The sequence below is a fragment of the Cryptomeria japonica genome, chromosome 3, assembly GCF_030272615.1.
Source record: "Cryptomeria japonica chromosome 3, Sugi_1.0, whole genome shotgun sequence".
Lineage (NCBI taxonomy): Eukaryota > Viridiplantae > Streptophyta > Pinopsida > Cupressales > Cupressaceae > Cryptomeria > Cryptomeria japonica.
This window is the reverse complement of record NC_081407.1, coordinates 43107618-43120077: the sequence shown is the minus strand read 5'-3', so window position 1 is coordinate 43120077 and position 12460 is coordinate 43107618. Positions and strand designations below refer to the sequence as shown.

General features: G+C 32.2%; 1 protein-coding gene across 1 annotated transcript; it reads left to right on the top strand.

Annotated features, from left to right (window-relative positions):
- The first annotated feature begins 7984 nt into the window (after positions 1–7984).
- Positions 7985–11986, top strand: LOC131033224 (shewanella-like protein phosphatase 2). The gene is made up of 4 exons (XM_057964389.2): positions 7985–8520; positions 8993–9138; positions 10020–10207; positions 10996–11986. The coding sequence occupies exons 1-4, from the start codon at positions 8203–8205 to the stop codon at positions 11541–11543; spliced, it is 1200 nt and encodes a 399-aa protein (XP_057820372.1). The 5' UTR covers positions 7985–8202; the 3' UTR covers positions 11544–11986.
- Positions 11987–12460: the final 474 nt, after the last annotated feature.

Below are 12460 nucleotides of genomic sequence, written 5' to 3'. Positions count from 1 at the left end.
CTCTAGTAAAAAAAATTTGTCAACACTAAATTACTACAAATGTAAGCTTCTAAAAAAGATGCAAATTTAAATGTATTTATTCAATGTTATATGTATCATTAAGAGAATGTGTGAAAGTACAAATCAATAAAGTATAAATAAAAAATATAAGAACGAGACACATAACACTAGATGTAGAGTTATAATCCTTTCAAGAAAAAAGATCCACCACCAAAAAGAGCACAAATTTTTATTAATATTTGAATCAAGAGTGCATAATAAACAAAGTTTTTTCTTCCATTTGATAACATTCTAACTATACCTTTTTACTTATAAATGACCTATGAAACCTCTATCTAAAGTATACAATATATAGATGAGAATTGAGAGATAATCACAAGTGGATTCTTGAAACTAAAACACCTCGAAAACATGGTATGCAAAAAAACCAATGCAACCATGAATTAAAATTGTTACTTCCAAGAATAGCTGACCCATGTGAAGAGTGGGCACACATTGCCAAAAGTAGTGTCCCATCATACAAACCAAGTTACATATTATGGACCCTTTCTAACATGCAATAATTATCCACACTTTCCTAGTACCTAGAATGGGAATGTGGTGTAAATAAAGTCAATTCAAATTGTCACTACCAATGTCATGGTCCACTTCCCTCCTTAATGCCACAAACTAATATTTGCAAGTCATAGTAAGAATAATAAAATATGAATATCTATCAACCACATTCATGGGCATCCAAGTATCAATCCCAAGATATTTGGAGATATGGCATTTTATATTAGGATTCAATTAAATATCACATTATCCTAATGATGTTAATCTTAAAATCCTTATCATGCAATTATCTTATTTGAACCTTTACTCATCATTATGTTATCTTTTATGTTCCAAAATTTCTTTATCGTGCTTCTAGAGCTACCTTATTGTTTGATTATCCTCATACTTTGCATGGTTACTATATACATTAAAAAATGGCTATGATTATTTAAACAAATATTTATTATTTATTTAATATTTATTGTCCTATTAAATAATTAAATTGAAAAGTTTAATTTATTTAATTCATTTAGTCTTTCTTCAATATCAATCTTATTAAATATTTAATATTTAATCATGCATTATGCATTCTTCTAAAGTCTCCATGAATTAAATAATTCTATAGTTATTTAATCTCCTTTTCCACCTCACTTCATCTCCACATCAATCAATCTTGCCAACTCATTCCATGTGGCTAAACAAATTATTAATTTTCAATTATTAGTTAGCCATATTAAACTTTAACTTCCATTTTCAAGTTGAAAGAATATGTAGGTATACTTATTTTTGAACTTCCCTATATTCTCTCCATCACTCCTACATCTTTGGAGGAGGTTGTGTCCACATCATCTTGGTCAACTTCCACTTGTCCCATATTTCTTACATCTCCTCCAACCATCCTATATTCTTGAAGTCTTCATCTTCAGTCAAGGTGAGCATCTTGCCACTTGGACTCCTCTTCCACCTTTTCCTTTATCCTGCATGTGTAGGAGGAACATATTCCCCATTTTTCTCTCACATTCTAACTAATCCTTCATAGCCATCAATCTTGCATGATTCAATCTCAACCGGTGATCTCTGCTACATGGGAATTTGCTCATGAAAATCTATAAAAATTACATTTCCTTAGCATTTTGGATCTAATAGTTATCTTGCATTCATATGAGTTTTGAGCATCCAAACATTTTAGTAATTTACATTGTGCCTTTGGCTAAAGTTAGTTTAATCTTTCATATAGTTGCATATTTAGCTTTGCACAATCATTTAGCTTTGTATACAACATCCTGTTATCAAAGAGTCCATTCATCATTTGTCATCTTGGAAGCTACAACCAGTGCAATTTGAGAGAAATATTTGCAGGGTGAACTCACAATGTTGGTTCCCACTTTTTTCGTACATCCTCATTTTTGCTAAAATCATACATTTTTTAGAAAATATAATGATTTAAGCTTTAAGAGGTCCCATTTGAAGTAATTAATTGAAGAGAGTTAGATCAAAGGCTCTTAGATCAAAATTTATTGGATAAAACCTCTCTACTTCTAAATCATACTTGCAATGGAGTCTCCTTTGCATCCATCAAATGCTGATAAAAAACCAATTTTACATTAGCTTTTGGAGGGTCAAATGAATTCATTTAGAAGTTTAAAAAAAAAAGTATTTAGCTCTTATTATAAGCTTTCCAAATAGTATAATTTTTAATATATTTAATGTCATTAATATATTTTTATTTTACTTCTTATGAATGTAGGGTTTTCATCGAACATAAACTTCTTTATTCAATGATTATGCAAAAATAGTAAACGCTACCCAAAAAATTCTGAAAAATATTTACGCACTAAGTATTGAAGTCCTCTTTCCAACAAAAAAAATAAAATTAATTTTCGTTACATATACAACAAGTTATGTAATATCAAATGGACATATGTCAAAATTACAGGTAACTCAACTTCAAATCTTAATAAAATATCAAATATTGAAGATAATGTTACAAAACCAATTGAAAACACTAGATATGGATGTTTAAAAAACAAATTTGAAAGAATCACATTCATATCTATTATAGAATTTTTTTTATGCTATACAGAGTGAGTATCACTCTTTAAAAATATTGTTTTTTGAAAAAAAACTAGTTTTCGAGGGAGATAGAAAAATGGAAGGAAACTGATTCCAAAAATTATCATTTTTTTAAAGAATCTACATACAAAATGAAACAAATCACTAGTTCACATCATCTACAAATTCCTTACAGTTTAGAAGTAATAGGTGTTTGAATCTGAAGTTTTTTTCTGAAAATGAATATTGCAGTGTCAAAGTTGGCAAAAAAGTGTAACCCACTATTGTGGGTTCACCCTGCAACAAGATCAAAGATGATAGGACACAATGAGACATCAAGTGGAGGTTTATTGTTTGGAGTATTTCTCTTTTAAATTGTTTCATTGTTAATTTTGGAGTTTCCTGTAGGTTTACATTATTGTGAAACTAACAAATCTTGCAGGTTCATTCTTGAAATATTTCCAGGTTACACACTTACATGTTAGTTAATTATCTTATTGTTTAAATATTATCATGTATCATTTTCCCTTTCCTCCAATTACTTGCATATTTTGTAGGGAAATGTATTGTTAAAACTTTCCATGGTTGATATTTTAGATAGCAACTCATGCTAGATACAAAGTCATTACTATTTTCAAATAGATTTTGATCACATTACATGCATGCATAATCCAGAGATTTATTGTATTTACCACATCATGTGGATATTGAGAAAAATATATCATTTGAATAATTTTATCAAGTGCCACATGATATAGATTTTTTATTGCACTGTCACATTATGTGTACCTTTATCATATGGTTGCACCATGCAAACCCTTATTCCATTCTTGCATTATGCAATTCATGTCACTTTCCAAGCAAGTAGAATCCCCCATCCTTTCACATCTCTTTTTATTTTTTGTAGATAGGTAGAGTATCTTGTGGTATGTTTCTATTTTGATCATGTGATAGATGCCATTCATTACTATTTCTTGCTGTTTTATAGGTTTCAATTGAGCACTCATAAAAAGGATAATACAAGAAGAATTCAAGAATATTTTATCACTTGGTACATATTGGTATCATTTTTATAAGTGTTTGAATATTTACAGTTCACATTTCTTGAGAATGTCCATATACGCTGAAATGCATGCTCATGTTATAATCACGTGTAGAATAATGGAGGAAAATATAATGACAAAATTAACATACCCATGTCATTTTTCATAAATAGTAAAATGTGATCACCTTAATGGGAACATCTTAATGCACAATAATATATCAAGTGGCATACTCATGTGCTATGTCTGGATCACACCTTGATTCTATCCATCCTCACGCTACTTTCATTTGTACTTATTTCTAGGTATTCACTCCCTACCTTGATATCACTAAATTATCCTTGCAAATAATTTCTAGATGAATCAAGATTGTTCTAGGTCAATCCCAAAGAGTGTGAGAATGATCCTCAAATTGCAAGGCACCATATTAGATTTAGAACTCTCTTGCTCCCTTTTGTTAGTCCCCATGAGAGGACTTAACATGTGTCATGTAATGCGTTGCTATGTTATGATATTTAAAGATATTTTAGTATTAAACTGCATGGAAAAGTATATCATGATGAAATTGGAGACTTACTAGAGCATTTACTTTCAAATTGTAGATCATTAAAGGATCACCTTTGAATCACCATCATATAGGCATCTAATGAATGTTGTTTAAGGCCTTTCACATCATTGCCATTTCAATCCGTCAAAGTGGTTTGACCTAAGAGAATATATTCATTTATCTAGTCACAAGATCCTTAATGGTGTATCTAGACATCGCCTTGATATATTTAGATAATAAGAAGGCAAAGGAAATTGACTTTTAAGGTGTCATTAATATGCATTTAAAATCAATTTGTTAGACAATTCAGATAACCAGAAGACAACTGAGAGGGGGGGGGGGTGAATCAGTTGTCACAGATTACAAGAACATTCAACAATTAAAACTTTAATACCGAAACCCAAAACATTAATACCAGAATAACAGTTAATCCAACCAAGCATAAACAATAATCACAGAATAAAAGCCATCCACACAACACCAAGATTTATACGTGGAAAACCCGGTAAAGGAAAAAACCACGTTGGGAAGCCTACCCACAGTCAGATAATACTTCTGCAGTAAGTATGTGAATTACAATGAAGGGGCTTGCACTTGTAGGAAGGCCAACAACCTAGAGCACATTGCTCATCACAAAAGGAGCCTCACTGACTACATATAAATCCAGACTACAATCCAAAGAAGTGTTGAACTGCAAAAGATAACATCTCCTATGCTAGAGTACAATTCTGGTTAAGCTCAATACCAGAGGACAAAATCCTCTTACATAAACCCAATTCGATCTCCAATGATCGACCAACTCCTCTGCCTGAATAATATTGCATTATTCGCACATTACATTTCTTGACCATGACCTCTTACATTAACCATGATGATCTACAATGAGATCTTACATCTTATTTATACAAACCCTCGACCATAAACAATCAGGTTGGCCACCAGACAATAAACTAATTACATAATTACAAACCATGTCGGCCTTAGACCAAACAAGTAATATCAACACATAAGACATCACAGAAATACATTAATAGGTCCTATCCACATGTTACATTAAAGTCGGTCCATAACCTAGATCAACCGGGACCAAGTATAGGTCCACACGCTTTAGCAATGATCTCCAAACACCAATTCTCGAACATGATCACCAATAGCATCTTGAAACTCCATCAGAAGCTGCACCAACACCACTTATGCAATTCATCAAAGATCTCCACTAAAAACTTTGCTGGTGAAACCCTCGTTGAAACCAGAAACCAATCTTCTAAGCAAGCATGATAGCATCCAATCACCAGACCAAAACCAACTGACCAAATATGAGTATAAGTATCATGAACAAGCTAATTCCATCACCAGATTATACTGGAGCCTGTCGGATCATACCGGTTCCAAGTTAACCAGAAACCACTCATCCTATCGTGATTGGAAAGGTGTCGGTAAAGTATCCAAACAATTAGTGTTGACATCAATGACAAAACATCAATGCAACACATAATTAATTCCACCAAATGGCCAACACAATTTTATACAAAAAAAAAGTTTGTAATAGTTAGGATTGACCTGATAGGGCTCAAAATTGACCTAGAGTTTTTTGGGTCTATTTAAACTTTGATAAGTTTATAATACTAAGACAAATAATTTCATGACAATAAGAAATTGATTCATATTCATATCAACATTCACCATCACTGATAAATAACTAAGCTCCTCTATCTCTTATTAGTTCATGCCAAGGTAGGATGCTATTGCAAATTCTTTAATTAGTTTAGCCAATCAGTGAAAATAGTTAAAATTTTTGAACAAAAAACCTATAGTGTATGCTTAATTTTTATTTTAGATAATTTATTGCCATTTTTCTTTCTTCTTATTGGTTATAGTAAGTGGAAAATTCAAAATTTCCAAAAGAAAAACACATTTTAAAGCATTTAATTCTTTCAATGATATGTCAACAATATTAAATGTATGTCAGATGGGAGAAACAAAATTAAATTTCAACCATCCAATCTAAAAGCTCGAGCATATAAAGTCACGCTTCACCTACCTCACAATATACTATTCTTATGTCTTAATATAATAATTCATTTCTTAAAAGGTCGTAAAAGAAGAGAGAATCATTGGCCAACACATTATGTTGGTGGACGAAATGTCTCTAAAGTAGTTTAGAGGACCTCAATATATTTCATTATTTTATTTTATTCTTTCTAGATTTTTGTTGTCAAAGTATATTCTTTATACTTATTCTTTAGGACCATGATGAGGGATCACCAACAAACCAAATAAGTTTTTATTGTTATCTAATTAAAGTTGTATTTTAAATATAAAAATATATTTTATTTTAAAATAATAATATTATAGATTATATACTAATAATTATTATTTTACATTTTAGATTTTTTTTAATAATTATATAACCATCAAATTTAAATTTTGGTACCTTTATATCTATTTTTTCTAAAGAAACAGTTGAATTACTATTAATCATGTAAAGTATAAATTAATGTAATAAGGAAAGGGGCTCAATAACCTTCCATGTTCCAATAACCCTTCATTAGAACATGCTAATTAAAAGCCCACTAAAAAATATTAGAAACTAGTTGAACACATGTGACATCTCCTTGATTGATGAGACACATCCCACCTCTGTCTCTTTGAACACCTTGATTGGTAGTAGTTAGATTTCACTTCTCCATCATAAATTTGATTCTAATTGACACCATAACTTTTGCATGTAGGGTCAATCCTCCAATTACTAAATAGTTTTGTAGTACTTGACTGCATCCCAACATCTACATATGTAGTCATTTCTTTCATTTTATCTAGAAATGCATATATTAGAATTTTATCATTTTATCTTTTGAATTTTATTGAATTTATGTTGTTATTAACATTTCTATTGCGTTTCATTTTTAATTAAAAAAATCATTTATTTATTTCAATAATTATTATAATTGACTCCTTCCTTACCTATCTCCCTCCTCCCCCCTCTTTACAAATTGACAATTAAAGATTATTATGAATTTTAAATTAATCTCGCAATATTCTTTATTATTGATGGTGAAATTTGACAATTATATATATCTTAAAAGTTTAAATTCATAATTAATTTTATAAATATAAAAGGTTTAAATGTATAATTTTTCATGTTTTGGGTTTGCTTTGATTAAAATGTCTTATATATAATATATTTTATTAAGAACATTTTAAATGTAATAATTAGTTTCCAAGTGACATATTCTCATATTAATGTAGCTTATAACATGTCATATTCTAATCATACTATTATTGATATTTATAACAATGATACATTTTCTATCACCTCATATTAGATCGATATCTGTAGGTTTGACCTAGGTCACTATCATAGTCCTAGATGCGAACTTTGTAGTTTTATCATTTACATTTACCTTCGATGGCCTAGACTTCCTCTTACCAGACATTGTGTGTGAAGCTAACACATACTTCCAAATTATGCACTCTCATCAAATGAATACAACATCACACTACTAATCTCCCCTAATCCTACTAATCTCCCCTAATCCTATCTCTAAATACATATTCCTCTCTCTAAATACATATCCTAACACTATTGAATGATACATTCCTACTCTTATTTAATTATCACATTTATTTCAATTCAATTATAAAACCTCAACTCTATTATCTATATTAATTGTTTACTAATTAATTATATTTATTTAACCTAGAAGGGAATGTATTCTCCTTGGTAAATATTATTAAGAAAGATCGATCAATTGTTATAGTTGTCAGCAAACGTGGGGAAAAAATAGTCTTCTAGAGAGCCCTAACACCAACGCCTGAATATAAATGAATACATATGAAATGACTAGTTAAAAAACACACGCAGGAACCTTAAAAGAAGGATACCTCTTACCCGTAAGAATGAACAAACGCCATAAAAGGGGCGGAAATTTGTTTCTGAAAGTTTCAAGTGGTTAGACATTGCTTTGACATTTAAAATTGTCCTTTCATCTGCAATAATATATTTGCAGATGATTGAGGAGAATGGAGAAGAAACAAGAAAATGAATCGGTGTGCAGCAGAGTACCAAATCTTGTCTCAAACTTTGTAGATTCCTTTGTCGACTTTGTAGTGGGAGGGCAATTTTTACCGTCAAATTCAACAACACTTGACAGTAAGAATGCTAACAATGCTGAAGCAACAGCAGCAACAGAAATAGTCACAAGAATCCCCTCTGTCGATCGTTTGATTGCAATAGGAGACATTCACGGAGACCTCCACAAGGCCAAGGAGGCCCTCCGAGTGGCCCAAGTCATGGATGAAAATGACAACTGGATTGGAGGCAATACTACGGTAGTTCAGGTGGGTTTTTCTAATGGGGAAATTTTTATTTTATGCGTGTTTAGGTCAATTTTCTAATTTTATATCTGTATGTGTGTGTGTCTCTCTCATAATCTACAGGTATGAGCAAAAACATGTCTTATTTTATTCAATTTTTTTGTTTTGTTTATTATGGATGCTCCTCAGAATTAGCTTATAATTATTTCATTTCTTAGTTTTGGAATTGAAAGGTTTTAGCCATTCTAGGTACTCCAGAGATTATATGTATGAGTAGTAATGCATTGGGGATTTGTAGCTTCCTCCGTCTATGATAATTGAAAAAGAATTTTCTAGAAAAAAATGTTTGAATATTTAAATACAATGTTTATGATAACACCATGTGTTATTCAAATTGTCATGATGAAATATGTGTGTACTATTGTGGAATAGAGATCCGTACATAGATAATCTAAAATTCTCTGTCTTACATCCCTTTAAATTTACCATGGTTCAGGTTGGTGACCTCCTCGACAGGGGAGGGGAAGAGCTCAAGGTCATTTACCTACTCGAAAAGCTGAAAAAGCAGGCAGATAGATCAGGTGGGGGATTCATCATAATGAATGGGAATCACGAGATCATGAATATGGAAGGAGATTACAGGTGTGTAACTTAACCCCTAATCTCCAGTTGTCGTTATGTGTGGCTGGTTATGAAGTAAAGCATACCTCTGCTAGTTTTGGGCCATGAAATTATGAGTAGCGCATAACAATTAATTTCATGCCTGTGACTCTAGGTGATTTCAGGTTTTGATTGAATAGGCCCTAATTTTCTTGTTTTTCTGTTTTGTACTGTAATTCCACTAAGCTGAAAGGAAGTTACCAGTTTTTCTTCTTCTTCGATTCACTAGATTACAAGAAATAGAATCCTTGATGCCACCATTACATTTCTTGTATTAACAGTTGTCTCCAAGATTGGAGCACACATACATCCAAGTGCTATCCATTGTGTTTGAACTCTGTTCTACCTCCAGTAAGCACTCAACCTACCACACCACGAAAACCCAATCTGCACATATCAGGTTTTTCATTCCAGGGCATTTCAGTTTTTTTCCACTTCATACTATCCTAATTGTATTATCAGTGAGCCCCTTAGTTGTATGATCCAATATGCATCATCTTTGACTGATGATATGGTACTTTTCTAGATTTGTTTGCACCAAAAAAAATCACACACAATCAAAACGAGAAGCAAAAACTAACAGCTATCATGGATTGTGGGAAAATAATATGTTCTATTTTCTAGATTTTCTATTTGATGCTTGTATGCCACGACAGTGGAATTAGGTTTCAGGTTTATGACTTCAGGGAATATGAATTTGTGATTTCATTTGATTCATTCCTTTTAATTATATATTGTACGATGCGTTATCTCCTAATCATACTAATGATAGGGTAGCACGTAATCTTTGGCCAGTCTTACAGTAGTTTTGTGGATTTTCTATTATATGTTTCTAACTCCATAAATATGCAAGGGTATTTTAGGTTTGTGACCCCAGCAGCAATGGAGGAATTCAAAAGCTGGGCACATTGGTATACAATTGGGAATAGTGTGAAAAGTCTATGTAAAGGCCTGGGAGTGCAGAAGGATATTTTTGAAGGGATATCCACAGTTTATCCAGAGGAATGGAGGGCCAGAACAGCAGCTCTGAGGCCCGGAGGACCAATTTCAGGTAGGTTTCTGTGCAATCAATTGGCTAGTTGCTTGAAATGCTGAAGATCAGAAAACTAGATTAACCAGTAACTATTTTTTAAAATGATTAGCCCAAACTCTAAAACCCTTGAGTTATTCAGTTTACCAGAATTTGTTTTTGTGGGATCAACCAGAATTTTACATTCGCCTGTTATATATAAAAATAAAAAGAACAGATTTTACCCAATTAGCAAATTTGATAAACAACCGTTAACTCAAAATGTTAAACCGTGAAGTTATTAGATTTCCCAAAGATTGTAGTTGTCGGATTCACTAGAATTTACAACATTCTGTTGTTTCACGAAAATCCATTAATATTTATTCCAATGTGTAATTTTCTGAGAAAATCATTAACCCTAAGCTCTAAACCCTATGTTATTGGATTTACTAGAACTTGTAGTTATTGGATTCCCCAGAATTTAGAATTTCCTATGTCCCAAAAAAATAAAAAATAAAGTCTTCCAAGAGCAAATATCTATAAAACAGTCAGTACCCTTAGTCCACAATATGTGGATTTGCCGGAATTTGTACTCATGGGATATATCAAAATTCACTATTGGCTAGGTGATCACACAATTTGCAGGAAACAGATCATCCAGCTAGCAAGTTCTCCAAAGATCATTTGTACTAAACTCAACCCTGAGGCTATTGGATTCCTTCACTAGAACTTGTAGCTATTAGTTTCAGAGCGAATTCTATGTTTTTTTCTTTCCAAATCGTAACCTACAAGATCCACCAACTTTTCCAACATTTTTATTTTTCTTGCAGCTAGGTTTCTGAGCACCCACCCTACTGTTGTTGTGGTCGGAGGATCTGTTTTTGCTCACGGGGGCCTTCTTCCCGCACATGTGTTCCATGGGTTGGAGAGAATAAATGAGGAGGTGAGAGATTGGATCAAAGGGAACAAGGGCCCTAGGGGCCCCTCTTTTCTTCATGGCAGAGATGCTGTTGTGTGGCTGAGGAAGTATTCAGGTAGATCTTGTAAAGGGGAGGAGTGCCATTGTACTCTTTTGGACCAGGCCTTGGCTTCCATTCCTGGAGCCAGGAGGATGATTGTGGGTCACACCATTCAGACTGTGGGCATAAATGGTGTTTGTGGGAATCGAGTCATTCGTATAGATGTGGGGATGTCTAGAGGTTGTGGTAATGGGATTCCAGAAGTTTTGGAGATCAAGGGGGACAAGAATCTCACAGTTCTGACTGCCAATCCCATCTACCAAGCTAAACAAGAACCAGTGGGTGTCAAAAACGAGAAGCCAGGACTTGGAATTCTTCTGTCTGAGAAGGGAACTAGAGAGATTGAGGTAAAGGTATAGTTTGGTGTTTTTTTTTGCCTTGAAATTGTTTTTCAGATGCTTTTCACAGTGCTGGATAAGCCATTGTTGTACCCAAGATACTGAAAAACGACTAGTCCTGCTTACAACTCTCTCAAGCTGTCCCTACGTTAAGCCAAACTAGTTGTTTTTTTAATATATAGATTCTAAGTTCTAACTCTTGGAGGAAAGGCTTAGACAGTTGCTAACCTTTTAAGGCTGGATTTTCCTTGTTAGTAGTTTTTCAAAGCTGATGTAATTCATTTTTTTAAACGAGAGGAGCTCTGAATGGTGACATCTTCGGGTATACTTTCTGTATATGAAATAACATGGAATGTGTGCTTTCTCGGAAAAAAAAATGTCAATTATAATCTTATAAAGCAGAAATGGATATAGATGTGTACATGACGTTGGATTTGTTCTAAAAATCAATGCAATTTGATAAACATGTGGATGAGATTTCCACAGTTCATGTGTATAAATATAATGTATTGTTAAGATTGCTTCTGGATTTGCTGTGTATATTTTTTCAATCCAGAAGAAACCTTACTAATACATGGAGTGAAAAACTTGCGCGAATTAATAATAACATGATTTTTAGATATAATTGTATTTATTTTATTTATATCAATACATGTTTCAGATTATAATCATGAAACAATAATATATACTGTAAGAAGAAAATGCAATAATATAAAAAATAAAAATAATAATGTATTAAAATTTTAAGTGTAATATAATAGAAGAAGCAAAATAGAATAAATGATAATATAAAAACATAACAATATAAATATATATTTTTTATATGTTAAGTGAGGATCCTATAACATCAGTTTCCCTTATAAAAAAGTTCTACATATACATAAGACTAAAATACATTCATAATAATTTAATAAGACACAAGGTGAACTCATAATATT

Excerpts from the sequence above, each read along its gene's own strand:
- LOC131033224 (XM_057964389.2), top strand. The coding sequence starts at position 8,203 with ATGGAGAAGAAACAAGAAAATGAATCGGTGTGCAGCAGAGTACCAAAT. Across the intron at positions 8,521-8,992 it reads GCAATACTACGGTAGTTCAG|GTTGGTGACCTCCTCGACAG; the intron begins GTGGGTTTTTCT and ends ACCATGGTTCAG. Across the intron at positions 10,208-10,995 it reads GCCCGGAGGACCAATTTCAG|CTAGGTTTCTGAGCACCCAC; the intron begins GTAGGTTTCTGT and ends TTTTTCTTGCAG.